This window comes from Notolabrus celidotus, chromosome 4, assembly GCF_009762535.1.
Source record: "Notolabrus celidotus isolate fNotCel1 chromosome 4, fNotCel1.pri, whole genome shotgun sequence".
NCBI classification, from domain to species: domain Eukaryota; kingdom Metazoa; phylum Chordata; class Actinopteri; order Labriformes; family Labridae; genus Notolabrus; species Notolabrus celidotus.
Window position 1 is genome coordinate 22,448,193 of NC_048275.1, and position 15,921 is coordinate 22,464,113.

The 15,921-nt window shown below is 38.5% G+C and overlaps 2 protein-coding genes across 5 annotated transcripts in view; both read left to right on the forward strand.

Annotated features, from left to right (window-relative positions):
* The window catches only part of pank1a (pantothenate kinase 1a), a 38,696-nt gene that overhangs the window by 2,736 nt on the left and 20,039 nt on the right, over positions 1-15,921 (forward strand). The window contains exons 1-2 of one of the 4 annotated variants that reach the window (XM_034681336.1): positions 8,134-8,180; positions 8,257-9,163. The exons of 1 other annotated variant lie outside the window; for it this stretch is intronic. In XM_034681336.1, coding sequence (XP_034537227.1) covers positions 8,896-9,163 — 268 coding nt within the window. In that variant the 5' untranslated portion in view covers positions 8,134-8,180; positions 8,257-8,895. Of the gene's footprint in view, positions 1-8,133; positions 8,181-8,256; positions 9,164-9,750; positions 10,096-15,921 lie in introns of those variants that run through there. 2 more of the 4 variants (XM_034681338.1, XM_034681337.1) reach the window with 2 other exon arrangements.
* On the forward strand, positions 2,583-5,635 carry zgc:65997 (uncharacterized protein LOC794398 homolog). The gene is made up of 4 exons (XM_034681340.1): positions 2,583-2,949; positions 4,136-4,313; positions 4,506-4,600; positions 4,797-5,635. The coding sequence occupies exons 1-4, from the start codon at positions 2,608-2,610 to the stop codon at positions 4,986-4,988; spliced, it is 807 nt and encodes a 268-aa protein (XP_034537231.1). The 5' UTR covers positions 2,583-2,607; the 3' UTR covers positions 4,989-5,635.

The following is a 15,921-nucleotide window of genomic DNA, read 5'->3' on the forward strand; positions in this document are numbered from 1 at the left end:
CCTAATCCTAACCCTTACCCTAATCCTAACCCTAACCCTAATTCTAAACCTAACCCTAACCCTAATCCTAACCCTAACCCCAACCCCAACCCTAACCCTAACCCTAACCCTAATTCTAACCCTAACCCTAACCCTAATTCTAACCCTAACCCTAATCCTAACCCTAACCTTATCCCGATCGAGAAATGAGCTATCCAGACTACACTCGTCTTTTGTACCAGGCTGTAAACATGTTTATTTCTGCTGTAAACATCGTCTTTTTTGAATTGGCTCATATTTTTAGAGCGGAGGTTGCCGCTTGAATAAATCATATCACACAATGCAAACCTGTTTCTTTCAGATGAACTAAAAAAGCCTTATAGCATTCTCCCATCCCATCACTCCTCCCCAGAATTCCCTTCAAACTCCAATTCCACTCCGGCCCCAATACTCTACCACGTAATCTCCTTCTCTTTACGTCATATTTTTTACACTCGATAACCACATGTTTCACATTCTCCTCAACATTACACACATCACAGTTCACTGAGAAACATTTGGCCATTAAGTACAGAGTCGATTTCAATCTTGTGTGACCCAATCTTAATCTGGCAATCATCACCTCCTCTCTCCTATTCCTCCTATTGAAATCGGTCACATCAATGGAATTCTTGATTCTATAGAAATGCCTACCTTTTGTATTCCCATCCCACTTTTTCTGCCACACATGAGATTTGGCATCTCCTTTTCCAAAGGGAACTTTCAGGATATTTTCATCATTTAATATTAAAGCTCTATTAGCAACCTCATCTGCTTTCTCGTTACCTTCTACACCAATACGAGCGGGCACCCAGTAAAACTGCACATAAATACCAAGTCTATGTATTCTCAACAATAATAAATAAAATTCCACCAATGGTTTCCGCTTCAGTCTATGCTTGTGGCCTATGAGATTTGATTCATAATTTTTCGTATTTAATTTCAATAAAACTGTTAAATTTCATGTGCAGTTCGCTTTCTGCGAAATTACACTCAAAACTGCATTAATGTGACATCAATCTGAACAATTTTTCATCCTTTGTTCAAGTGTTAATTTGATGTTTGCATCATGGTTCGCAGTAGATTACCACCGCGTGGTGGATTGGAACTACATAACAGCAATCTCCACTAAAGTTCCCTTATCGGAATGGAAACTAAAATGGCAAATGCTATCCAATTTAGATCAAGAATATTTATCTAACATTGCTTATGCCTCATAGTGTGTGTTACACAGTTGTAGACAGAGTAAATTTACTTGAGTACTGTACTTCAGTAAATTTATTGAGTAGGCCTATCTGTACTTTACTTGAGTATTATTTTTTGGGGATACTTATTACTTTTACTCCACTACATTCAGAAGACAATTATTGTACTTTTAACTCCACAACATTTCTATCAGTGCTCTAGTTACTCACTACTTTTGCTTTGAAGTCAGTGGTTTAGCCATATTTGTATATTGTGCTTCTCCAGGGTTGAATGTGGATTAAACACAGAGCAAATTTCATTCATATTAGGCAGTTCGTTTAGAGGTGGTAATGATGGCTATAATTCTTCACCTGAGCACCCATGTCCATATCTTCAGCCCGTGTTGGAGGTTTTTTAAATTTAGAACGATACGTATCATTTGAAATGTTCTCACTGTTTCCCACTCTCCCAAAACATACAAAAATTCACTGTCCAACCTGAGAAAGCGTGTTTTTTTAATGTAACATAGTTTCATTCCAGACGAACATTTCAACTAACTTGTCTGTGTTTGGAGTAACTTAGTTGCTGTTTTTATTCCATGGTAGTTTTTAGAGATTTCAAGTAATGGTTAAATAAACATGATGTTACAGAATGTACTCCTATGTATTCTTGACTTCATTTATGTAATGTGAAAATACAAAGTTTTGAAATATCTTAAAAAGTACTTTGAAAACTTAAGTATTTTTAAAAGCAAATACTTCAGTACTTTAACTCAAGTAATAATTTGACAGAGCAACTTGCACTTGTATGTGAGTAATGTTTGACCAGGAGTATATATACTTTGACTTAAGTAATGAAGCTGTGTACTTTGTCCTCCACTGGTGTTACATGCTTCAGGCTATTGCAGCAAAACCTGTTACCAGGACTTTGACTGAACCAATTCGGCATGTTGGCATGATTTGATCCAAAGGGAATGTTCAGAAAAAACGAGCAAGGGTTCAAAATCAAATCAGAACATTTTCCTCCTCATACACTGTTCAGGCAGTACTACACTTAGTTGAACAGGCAGACTTTTCCCTCTCACCGTTTTCACGTGCATTCAATTGTGTAAGTGCCTTTGTACTGACCTGCAGGGGGCGAATTCTGCTTGTTGTGAAACGTGCTGCATTCAGGGTTTCCACGTTAGCTTCATATTTTAGAGAAATAAAAACAATAATCACTGCATGTAAACACATTCTCAACACATTTACAGAATGCATGTCCAATAAAAACCCTGTCAGGTTGACGGAAGTTCCTTTTTAAGTAAAATACCCTCCTACTTTTCTTTAAAAATCCAAAATACCGAGGTTTTCAGGAGAGCCTGAAGGTAGCAAACAGTACTTCTCTCCACTCACCATTGCTATTATGTCATTTGCTGTCATGGCTGCCCCCATCGCGCTCATTCAAGGGGCCAGCAGAGGACTGGGTCTTGAGTTTTGCAAGCATATCTTAAAGAGCAAAAGCTCTGCTGCTGTTATAGCGACATGCCGAAACCCGGACGGAGCGGCAGAGCTGCGGGGCCTGGCCGGTCAACACCCCAGCAGACTGACGGTGCTCCGGCTAGACGTGACCCAGGAGGAAGACGTCCGCGGGGCTGCTCAGCGTGTTAAGGAGAGCTTTGGTCGGCTGGATCTGATTGTCAACTCCTCGGCAATGCTTCACCCCTCTGGAAAAGGAGAGACCAGCCTGAGAGATGTTTCTGCTCAGGTAAAGTATGGATGGCAGATAAAAATCCTCTTTCAGCATGTTATTTTAAAGGGAGATACACCGTCTGCAGTGCTGATGTGTCCACTGAATCCCCATATTGCTTTTGTGTGTTATCTGATGTCAGTCTGAAGGTTACTCCAACTGAAGCCCTACAAGTACAACACTTATTTCCAAAAGGGTCATTCGCCTTGGACAGATCAGTTCAATGTATGGGAAATCACAGTGCAACGTTCAAATAAGAAATACTTTATTTGAAGTAGACTTGACGTACTACCATAGAATGCATAGAATCCATGTAAAAGCTGATATTGGATGGATAGTAAGGCTGTGCTTTCAAAGTCATGGCATGTAGATGACACATCTAATTTCAGAATAATCATAACTTTTCAAGCTTGTTTGGGTTTTTTTACTTCCTCAATCCTTTACCACAGAGGAAACCAAAAAGCAGCGATTACATCTAAAATGAAATCTACATTTTTTTATAATAATTTCAGCACATTTTATCATAAGCATGCTGAGTGGGGCAGTTAATTATAACATACTTTTAACTTTTGATGAAACTATTAGATGTATGAGGTTTGAATGTGAGGGTAGGCCTACACTTAATATCAGTTTGGTAGACTTTGCTGCAGAAATGATGGTAAACACAACATTCACTACTCCCATCTGGTTGCAGATATAGATCCCCATACTGTAGGCGAGCCCAGTTTGGCAGAAGCTTTGGCCCGTCGGCTACAGCACTGCTAAATAAAATGCCTGTGTAGTGTGTCCGGTGTGTTTATATGTGTCCGATGTGCATATATGTGTCTGGTGTGTATATATGTGGGATGATGTGCACCATTGTTGTGAGGCTGGGTAGATGTTTATTGTTTATTTGTGTTTTATACATGTATTCTTGTACAGACGGTGACAACAAATCTCCTTATTAAGGAAAAATTAAAACAAAAATCTATCTATCTATCTATCTATCTATCTATCTATCTATCTATCTATCTATCTAAAAGTTATTGAGGAAGAAGCAACTGATATGCTAGCTTATCAGTTTTTTCTTATTATTTACAATAACCATTTAACTTTTTACCACACCCAGAAATTAATTTATTTGACTCAACCATACCCTCCATAATAAGTCTTAACATGATTTAAACCATTGATCTGTGTAGATGACTTACTTTCTGTTTTTCAGGGCATTATTTCCACCTTGATGACCAACACAGTGGGTCCCCTGGTAATGGCCAAGTATTTTACCCCCCTCCTTCAGAAGGGTGGGGGTGGTTTCGGTCAGCAGCCTGCAGAGAAATCGAAGCAGCACAGCGGCATCATTGTGAACATCACTGCCAAAGTGGGATCCATAGGTGACAATGGTAGGAAATGTGTTGCCAGTGTTTAGAAAACAATACTTTTCTTTATCACATTGTGTAGATATACCAGTGGAAATGAATGCAGTAAAGGGATAATTATAACCCTTAATAATAATTTAAGTGTCCCCATTTTAACACGTGTGGTGATGTATGGATACTCTTGTGGTTTCACATTGCTCTCCTCCCCCATGTCAGGCCTTGGTGGTTGGTACAGCTACAGAATGTCTAAAGCAGCTCTCAACATGGCTACCAGGAATCTTTCTATAGAGCTGGGCCGCAGTCGACCAAAGGTAAGTTTCATTTTCGTTCTGTATTGATTTCATTAATTACCTAAACAAATGACACCTAGCTGGAGACAACTTCTGCATCTGTAGCGTCTGTATCTCTTTCAGCAGAGAAACCACTTCATGCAAAAGATGATGTCTTTACATTTGAATATGCAATGGACTTAATCTTAAGCTGATACATGTTTTCTGATTTTCGCAGGTAGTGTGTGTGTCTTTACATCCAGGAACAGTGAACACAGACCTGTCTCGACCATATCACAAGAATGTGCCAAAAGACAAGTTGTTCAGTGGTGAACACTCTGTGAACTGTCTGATGAGCATCATAGAAGCATTGAACATCGAAAAGACTGGCAAGGCGTACAACTGGGACGGAGCTGAACTTCCTTGGTAGAATCAATAAATAGATGAAGAAAGAGAGAGATGACTTTACTTGACTACATTCTGATGCTAGGGGAGTCACAGTCAAAGACCAACTTCTAACACTACCTCACAACCAACTGAAGTGCTCAAACCACCTCTTATACTTATAATGTCATCAAAATAAGGCCTTTGTGTGCCCTTGGTATATGATGCTATGCTAATGATCTAGTGTAGCACATATAGAGGAATCATTTTGGATGTGAATATAGTATTAAATTTAATTTGAGTTTTTTTGTTGTATCAATTTATGTTTCCAAGTGACTTATGATAAAGCATTTTACATTTAAAGTAAAGCCAACAAATAAGGCTTTACGTCACAAAATACGATGGGGTTGTACCAATGAATGCATTTAGCACATCAAGGGCTAATTTAATGGTAAAAATAATGAAATATAATACTTGACTTGAGTTTTTTTTTTCTGTATCAGTTCATTTTACTTAAGAGTCTTCTGTCAAAGCAATAACATGACTTTATGTGAGACTGTTGCTGGGATTCAAAACAATACCACTCACATTATTTGCTCCGTTTAGCATAAAGGCTAGAAAAAAGCTAGCCAGGCTCCAAGCAATGTAAGAAATCACACCTGAAAATCAGAGAAATAAACATGTTTGACTGCTTTTGTGAGTCCGTACAGTAGTCCAAGTGTAAAAATGTCAAGTCGTAGTTTTACAGGGAATTATGTGTTATACTGTTCTCTATGGGCTCAGTGACGTCTTCCTCTAAGAGACAGCACAACTCTACAGAGTGACTAGTTAGGAGTTGAGAAATATACTCAAGCTCCTATCTTTAAAACAGATTTTACTTACACTTAGGATTACGTTGAACAAGCTTTTACCAGTCTGTATGCTACACTAAGATAATCACATTCTGCCTATAGTTTCATATCAAACAGATATGAGAATGCAACCTTATTGAAGCATTAGCAATACTGGGCCCAGAGAAGTCACTGGTATTTCTGGATCATGTTTATACAAGATATATACATTTAAAATGAGCATATATTTTTTATAAAACAATTTTGTCTATTTGTGCATGTGCTATGTTGTCTTTGCACTATTTTCAGTTAAGTAGTAATAGTAATAAGTAGTATTAATAGTGTTTTAATGACTTGCAAACCATAAAATATCAAAGAGCCCTAACTTTGGGGAAATTGGGGTTGTAATGTTGTAAAATGAAATCACTGCCAAAGAAGACAAGTCATCTTATCCAAGGAAACATTTGTATATATTTACACTGCACATGTGAGAACTAAATTAACATGACAGCGGCCGAGCTAACGACTGATCAGTAACAGTGGATCTTTTATGATTCCAATTGGTTTCACCATTTTCCCCCATGTAATGAAAAGGAGTACTACATTTAAACCTTGCAGGCATTTCAAGACAGTCACAGCTTAAAATCAATTTCAAGGACCATAAAATTTATTTTTGTGGAGAAGTGTTTTTAGAAGCAAAGTGGCAGGCACTGCTTACAGAGGAAGAGAAGAGAGGAGACTCAAATCTCTGTGGGCTGTGTTTAATTGGCCAGGTAATGACTGAACTCAATCCTGTTAAGGGATTTTTACACAACGTTGACCTGATTCTTTTCAAGTCTGGGTTACAGGGTTGATTTATTATACTGTTATTACCACTTAATGTTTTGAATACATGAATAAAATACCTTAAATCATATATGAGACTGGGGTTTCCTCTATTACAGGAGCCAGCCGCCCTATTCAAATATTGTAAAAAAAATAATCCTCACATTTCATTCAAAGATTTAGAGAGCAGATAGAGCTCATACAACATAGATTATTACTTTAATGACCACTGGATGGCAGCATTTTTGTGGTAGGAGGCTTTTTATGAATCTCCACTGTGATTTACAGACTGAATGGAGATGATACTTGTACATTTCCAATATTTTTAGGTGGGTAATACAGCGGAAATAGTGATATATAATCATACAGTCATATTCCCTAGGTGACTGATGTTGCTCCACCAATACATTTTAATAGCACACAGACTTTGTAATCTTTATTAAGGTATTACCTACATTCTTCAATTAAGTGCTGTTGTAAGTATAACCTTGATATGTTTATTTTTTTTAATCTTTTTTAATAAAAAAAGCTGGCACATTTATAAGTATGTTCATGCTATATCTGCTTCATGATTAATCAACAGGACAATCAACTGTCCACTGCATCTAAAGTTTGTAACTTATTGCATCTATATCTTTCCTTATAGCTTGCCTACATTTCTTCAAAGAATGTGTTTCAAACCCGGGTTAAATTATTGAGAACGAAAGGAAGGAAGGTCCTGGGTTCTTACTCATTTTGTGATGTGTTTCCTTTCATCAAGCTGAGATTGCTGTTAAATGACCTGTGTATCTTTTTTGTTCGGTATCAAGTCTCCCTGGAATAATTACATCATTAGGCCCTTAAAATAGATTCAAAGCTTAAAATAATCACAAAATAAAACAGGGTTTGTATGTTTTGTGTTAACCCTCCTGTTATGTTCGTTTCTCAGAAAGAGCTATAATGTTCCTGGGTATTTAATTATCAAAAAGTGTCCCCCCCCCCCCCCCCCCCCCCCCAAAAAAAACCCAATAAACACTTCTCTTTTAATCTCATTATTAACTCTATTACTAACTATTTAAATCATTATTTGGTGCAATAGTGTTCTTCAATCCTCACAGATCATGCTTCAATGAGGATATCTCACTCGTTTTTAATGAAAGTTCATGTTAAAACTTGTTTAAATGTACATTCGAAATACCTAAACATAAATACAATAGTTTTACATGAAATAGATTTTGTTTTGTTTTATTTAGAATTTAGATTTTTTTTTATTTTTATGAAGTGATGTTGATAAATGAACACGAGACACCTCTTCTATCACGCTTCCCAGATTTTTAGCCTGTTTTTAGCTGGCTTGGAAGGCATATATTGCCTAAAATGTGAAATGAACCATTTTGATTTTATATGTTGATTTCAACTGTTAAGTCAAGCAAAGACGTTTCATACCAAAAAAATACATTTTATTTTATTTTTGCACTTTAAAAAGGGTCAATTTGACCCACAACATAACAGGAGGGTTAAACCATTTTTTAAATTCATAATTCTACCCAAGATATCACTTTAAGCGATCCCTGCAAGATAACGAATGGCGTGTTTTTGATCCTGTAAGAGCGACATTTTACGCTTTGTTGTGTTTCTGAGTGCAGCTGCAGGGTTACTACAGTGCATTTTTCTTCACAGACACTGACTGGCAGCTTTGTGCACACAGCCCACTTGGAGGAGAGCACTGCGGGGGAATGAGGATGGTGGTGAACAGCGACTTTTATAAATAAAGCGCACACAGCTGCACGGACTGGTACTGCGCGCGTGTGTCTGTTTTTGTTTGATATGAGAGGGGAGCAACCGAGGTTGAGGTTCATTGTTGTATGCTCTGTGCGGCCCAGCTCGATTCATTTCTTGCATTGCTTCAGCGTAATAGAATTACAGTGTCATTTTACCGCAGAGAGATAAAACCGGTCGGAGGAGGTAAACGAGTTCGAGAGGAGCTGCTGTGACGTAGCCGTCAACCAAACACACACACACTCACTCACATACACACATACACACACCGGCTGCCGCTGCGCCTGCCTCAGTCTCTATGTGGAGAAATGACCGCGAGTGACCTCAAAGGAAACACTGAATTCTAGCGACCACTCACACATACATTTTAGGGTACATTATAGGGGCGTTTTTAACAGGTTATTTTTGGGTAAGATTGGTTGAATTAAGAAAATTAATAAGGTCTAACGTTGAGTCTCTGCTATAGTGGTCGGGCTCTTCCAGTCTCCCGTCCTGCAGATGCTAAGCTAAGCTAGGCTAGGCTAGGCTATAGCTTCTGCCATGGATAAAGCCAAGTCAATGATGGACAAGAAAGGAGCGACTGGACCCTTTCATGTCAACAACGGGCAGAGCCAGAGGGGCTTTCACGGACACGTCGCCGTGGCCGCAAACGGCAGCTGCTGCAGCGGCGGCAATGCATTCGGCTCGAGCACCGGACCGACCATCGAGAGCATGCATTTGCTGCACCGCGGGGACGAGGCGGAGGGCTCCCCGGCCAAGAGGTGCAGGCTACGGCGGAGGACGGAGTCAGTGAGACGGCACAGACCCCGTGAGTGTCAATCAGCTGTTTATAAGCCACTATCGTAAATATGTGCACATGTTCTGACGTGATTGTTTTATGGAGGAAGAGGATGTGTGTGTTGTGTGATAAGTGGACCTCCTCGGGTGAGTGCAGCCCTTTGCTGTGTCACAACAGATCAGCCGAGGTTTTGCACAACCCTCCCGTGTCGCAATGACAGATACAACCCCTGACGTTTTCATGCTACAGTGTATTTGATTTATTTAATTTATTATCAATTTGTGTGTTTGATCCCAGTCTTCCCCTTATTGTCTTTATGTCAGATTAGTTGGTTACCGTGTATTTTAATTTATTTATTGTTAATGTGAATGTTGGATCACAGTCTTCCCCTTATGGTCTTTATGTCAGATTAGTTGGTTACAGTGTATTTTCATTTAATGTTGGATCACAGTCTTCCCCTTATGGACTTTTCATCAGATTAGTTGGTTACAGACTGGATGGTAGATCTGTCCAATGTGCAAGCCTGCCGTCGTCAGGGAGACCCCTCTTGTTTTCGCGAGCCCTCAGGTTGCATTTGCTGCCCTCTGATTGGTCGGCTCCCGGTGGTGAAAAAGCTCCTGATAAGTGGGCCTGGCTTGCCTCAGCCAATCGATACTCGACTTTGGTCTTGAAGGGCCTGGGTGAATGTGCCGGGTCCCCGCCCCGGTATTTACCCAGCTTTCAGAAGATGTGAGTGAAGATCACCCGGGGAAACTTTGCATTTTTACCGCAGGATGTAGGAAAGTGTAGTTTTCTCTGCTGTTTGGAGTCACTTTGTACATCCTAGACAGAAAGGCTTTATTAGCTTCCTCCACAGGAGCTTGTCTTCAGTACTTTCAAATCATTTTGTAGATTATTCATTTTATGCACCTGTGAGCTGATATTTTGAACCAATATGAGGCTTATAAGTGAGAAGAAACCTGGTAAGTGTGAGTTAATTTGTGTCTTGTAGGTTTAGGTATTACAGCTGAGATTGGAATTATGTTAAACCAGATACAGTTTTTAAAAAAAACTAAACTCTCCTTTCGCAACTTAATGTTAAGCTTTGATAACAAACATTTTATGCTTTTATATTAACTTAAATTGAAATACATGCAAAATGAGTGCAAACTTAAATTAAAAAGAATAGACTTATTGCTGTCTTAGGTCATGCTTGTCTGCTTGTCCATTGCATAACTTTCACACAACTTCTTCCTGGAGTTAAATACCCAGGGTCTGTTGTTGTGGCTGAGGGTGACTGCCATGGTAAAACTTGTTCTTGGTCATAGAAACCTTTGCTGAGGAAACAGCTGCAATAGTAGAGTCCCTGTTGCTTAGTCATCTAGTCAGCATTCCTAACATCTACCAATAATTGTGTTAGAGAGAGATGGAGACAGGAAGGAGGGTTATGTGGGGACATCATTTGTGGTTTCTGCTCTCAAGTAAATTTTTTCTAATTGCGAGAAGCATCAAATTACAGCATTCATCCCATTCAGTGCTGCTTTTACCAAAAGTTAAATATTATCTTTTTTATTATCATAACCCTGTCATTACATAATTCTGTTACTGAGACATTGTAGTTAACTATTCTAAAGTAACAACAACCCATGTGAAGTGTTCTGTGATTTATTCACAGGAACATCAAGTAATCATTTGACGTAGAGAGAAAGGTATCAGTTCAACATTTTGTTTGCCAAAATAACTACAGTAGCATCACATGTGTGTAAGTGTTGTTAAAGAAGTTCTTTACTGTGTCTTTATACAGTCAGTCATTTATTATATAACTCCAGCTACAAGTGTTTTATTGCATTCTAAGGAGACTCTGCTTTAGGCTGAATACTCTATAATTTCCTCAGAAACATGTTTGTTAAAGACCAACATGCACTCTGGGTCAGACAGGTTATACCTGCAGAAGACCTTTAGACACAGCTGTTGCCTGAAGTTCTGCTTACATAAATGTTGACTAAAGTAAAGAAAGGCAACTTATGGATGCATAAATGTCCATAAATTGAGAGAGATAGAAAGAGTAATATCTAAAATTAAAGTAGAAGTTTCAATCAGAAAGGTGCTGATCGATTATCTTCTTTAATGTGCTGGCTTATTCTTTGAAAGAGAATCAAACACTGCAAGTTAAGACTGAATCACCATGTGCCAAAATGTACAAAAACTTCTTCCCATAGTGATGTGCTGACAGAGTGTGAGACATAACACTGTAGAAATACAGCTTGTACTCTGCATCCAGTATCTGTGAGAGAGATTATTTCAGTTGCACTAAAGCGATGAAAGCTGAATAAACAGACAGAAATGGAAATACTGATGAGGAACCTGCCCTGTTGAAAAAAAATCTTCACCCCTAACATGAAACAGCCTTCCCTGGCGTGGTAGTTGGTTGTCAGATAACTTGATATTCATGATGTTATCATCACACACAATAGAAAGCTCATAATCCAGTGATTCTTTGATGTGATGCATTCTCGCCTAACTTTTGAGAAGGCGCTACACCAGAGCTGTTCCAGATTACATAATTACAGGGACATCTCATCAGTAAACTTTGAAATGTCCGGTCAGAGCTCCCCTCTTTATGACTGAGTTATCCTTGGATGGAGGCCAGCCGTCCTGATAAACCCAGATAACACTCTAAGCTTTTCCCCACTGAGGGCTGACACTGGAATGCATTTCCCCCTGGGGATGTGATGTTTTTTTGATACTTTTGTCCCCAGATTTTTTTTCCTGCTCAGGGTTTCATGTGGTGTTGGATTGGAGTAACACTGCTTGTGGTGCCCTTTGTTTAAACCAGCAGAAACTTGGCATTCACTTTCATTGACTACCTCTTTGCAGTTATTTTAACCAACAGGCTAATTCCCATGCCCTGTCACTCAGGGGAAACTGGTGGTTAAAAGAGTTTAGTTCTGTATTTGTACAAATTAACTTTCTTTTAAAAGCACTCATGAGAGTTTCTCACCTTTTTTCTTTCAGATGTTTAACAGATAAGATGTTTTTATGTTATAAATCCATGTAAAACCCACACAGTGTGAGTTAAAAATATGATGAGGTCATACAGGGATATGTACTACTTGTCAAAAAATAGGATGAATGATGGAGAGGAAATGTTCACAATATAATTTCCTGTATTTGGTTCCAGTCTTTGAGGTTATGTATCAACCATTAAATTGAGCTCAGCAATAGTTGCTTAGATATGCCTAATGCCTAGCAGTACATATTCCTTTGGATTTCTACCAACAAAAACTGGCTTGTTTTTGTGGTCTTATGGGTGTGGTCACTGGTAAACAGAATAAAGGAATGAGCAAAATGAAGTCAAGCACTGAAGTCAGAACAAGCTTAACAGGAGAGCAAGCTTTTTTGTGCCAAAGCTTGGTGTGTACCCATGTGTTAGTGAGACACATGGCTTTAGAAGCAGCATGTCACATCAGCTACATTAGGTGCATTTCAACCAAGAGTTCTGGGGTCTTTTAGCCCCCAGAAATACTTTCTCCGGAACTAAAAGGTTCCTGTGCCCTCATTGTTGTCTGCATTTCTCAGGTAGGTTGTGCAAATTAGGCCAGTGACGTATGGAGAAAAAAAATGATATTATATTTTGAAATCTTAATAAAAAACTAAACTAGTATGCATTCCCAGGAAATCCCTCTGTGTTTGAACAACCGTGTAAACTCAACGGAAAGTCCCAGGACCTTTGAAAAATACTACCCCCCAAGCAGCAGCTTTTCAGGGGGGAGATTATCTATCCCTGAACTAAATTTAAACCCTGGTTCCTCCAGTCGAAACACACGTAGTTCAGGGGTAAAGTCCTAGTTCCGGGTAGAGTTCCTGTTGTCGAAAAAGGCCTATAGGGTCACCTTAAAATATAAACAGAAGGCTCAGCAGTATCAGTAGACTTATCATTATCTGAAATTGTACTGAAGGGGGTTTTAATTGAAGAGATGCTCCTGACAGTTTCACAAGCTTCCATGTATTCCATACACACATTTTTTTTTACTTGTGGTTCTCAAGCAACATCTCTGTTCAAAGGCAGAATATTGGTCCCAGTTTTTGAGAAAATTAGTCTTCAGCAATAAGATGTCAAGTGTTTTGACAGCAGTCCACATTTTGTTACAAGATCTTAAAGAGCTAGGATGACAATGTAATGACACACTTATTTTTGAACCAGTTTTGTGACATGTTTCATTGTGCCCAAAAAATTCTCACCTTAGTTGAACTCTGGAATTTTTGTCTTAAGGAAGTCCAGACTCCTCATTTCGAAGAGAAGAACCACAATTCAAGGCTCTGGCACACCTTATTTCCAGCTGGATTAGCTCAGCAGGTTGAGTGTGTGTGTTGGTTTGGTAAAAGAATAACTCGCATAAAAAGACACAGGTTATTCTAAAAGTCTGCCATAGGTGGAGTCAATGTTTTACAACAGTTTGATGAAGGAGATCATGATCAGGGCGTGCTTACGAGTTTCAGTGAGGGTGTAGAGGTTTTGAGAAGAGTTTGTGGGAGTGCGTGTGGGTGGGTGTGTGTTTCTGTGTGTGTCAGGAATCATGTAAATTAGGACGAAGGTAATCGCTCAATCTCTGGCACACCCGAAACCAAGCAAGTCAACTCTTTCACAGTGAAAAAATCTGCTGGTTTCAACTGATGCTTTACTTTCTTATGGATAGAAAAGGAAAGCCAGCGGACAAGTTTTCTGGATTCATTTACCAGATATAAAAAATCTTTGTAAGTATTTGTACCAGCAGTAGAGAGGTTTATTTATTTAAAGGGACAGTGCATATTAATGAACATTTCAGCTTAGCATCCATGTAAATATGCCAGAGTTCGCATAAGGGTAATTTTCATCTGTAGTCCCTAGTTGTGGGGACTACTGAATAAAAGTATGGATTATTAAGATAAGATAAGATAAGATAAGATAAGATAAGATAAGATAAGATATCCTTTATTTGCCCCACAACAGGGAAATTTAAGTGTTACAGCAGCAAAGTAGACAGTGCAAAACAGTATAAAGCAAACAAGAGCAAATAAAATAGCAATTATTAAAAAGTTATTAGAAATTAAAATTAAAGAAGTAAAAATAAACATATCTTACAATGTATATACACAACTAAATAAGAAATTTTACAAATATTTACAAAACCAGTGACGCTGTGAAAAATGTGCACTGACTTATAGCATAGTATTGACACATTGATTAGTTGTTTATCACCAATTATTACTCATAAACAATCTTTTGGGTTTTCAGTTTAATACGTTGTGGATGGAAACAGACATTCAAGGACATCTTTTCAATCTGGAAACACTGATTGACCCCCCCACCCTTTTTTCCCCTCCTTTTTTTAAAAGTTAACAAGTGGAAACGGTAACCAGTTTGCCATTTTTCCTTCATTATTTGAAATCTTATTAAACCTAAGTTAAAGATCTCTTATAATTAACTGTTTTTGGACACAATAATCAGTGTGATATCACATTCAACTGAAACCTTTGTGGATTATTGTCAAAATAATCTGCATGTTATTTGATAAGTTAATAAACATTTTGATTTTGATTTTTGATTTTGAAAGTGTTTATTTCGAACATGTCAAAAAATAAATACAAATAAACAAAAAGACATACATTACAAACAATGCAAAAAAATTAAACAAAGCTGTTTCATCACTAATATGAATTCTGTAACATGTCCGAAAAGGAGTGGGAAGAAGTAACACTAGTTTCATTCTTTATTAAATGATTGGCATTTCTACTTGGAAGAAATAATAGACATGATAAACAAAAGTTGTTGCTGCTCTATTGATTACTCAACTAATCATATCAAGTTTTCTGTAGGTACTTCAGTAAAAGAACCAAGTACTGTCAAAGCTGAGTGTTTGCCATGGTAATTATATGTCTTCTGGGGTAATGTTATGGGGATGCACAGAGGAGTTCACAGACATCAATAAAGAAATACTGAATGAGTGATAAGAACAACAGAGGGCACACACAACTTCCTGTGATGACTGCATATCATTGTGTCCTTTGTATACACAGTGTCCAGTCAGCTGAGGGGTGTTTTCTTGTCTTATCACACAAGTGTGCTGTGCACGGGTAGGTCTTGTCCAGTGCTCTCTTAGCAATGTTGTACCCACACACACACACACACACACACACACACACACACACACACACACACACACACACAAACACACACACACACACACACACACACACACACACACACACACACACACACACACACACACACACACACACTCAAACGTGCACACACAAGGCTTTCTGTGAAACCTGAGATCAAAAGTTGAGCAGTTGGAAATTTAGTAACCGTACCTCTGTGATTATGTTAGACATTTGAATAGTTAGCATGGTCGAGGGAAAATATAGCCAAGGCCTTCTAGAGTTTTGAATTAATGTTCAACTGTAAACACACACACGCACGTGGTGAGTGTAAGGTAGAGATTTGTTCATCCAGAAACCTTTCACCTACATGGACACCTACCCCCACCCCGACCCTGCTACTTGTCACACTGACCTTTGGCTGGATGCAGTCTGGATGCAGTGTGTGCATGATTTGTGAGCTTTTTAAATAGAAACCCTGGATTTGTAGGACAAGTGAGCCATGAACAGGATCTGAATTTGTTTGTAAATGTAATTTTGATAAATGAGGTCGAGCAACCTGTTTTTCAGCATCATCCAACATATTTTTTTTACAAATACCCTTCAGGTGGCAATGATTGACTTTGAGGGATTTAAATGCCAAGGTCACAGAAACAGTAGCAAGAATA

Excerpts from the sequence above, each read along its gene's own strand:
- zgc:65997 (XM_034681340.1), top strand. The coding sequence starts at position 2,608 with ATGTCATTTGCTGTCATGGCTGCCCCCATCGCGCTCATTCAAGGGGCC. Across the intron at positions 2,950-4,135 it reads TGAGAGATGTTTCTGCTCAG|GGCATTATTTCCACCTTGAT; the intron begins GTAAAGTATGGA and ends TCTGTTTTTCAG. Across the intron at positions 4,601-4,796 it reads TGGGCCGCAGTCGACCAAAG|GTAGTGTGTGTGTCTTTACA; the intron begins GTAAGTTTCATT and ends TGATTTTCGCAG.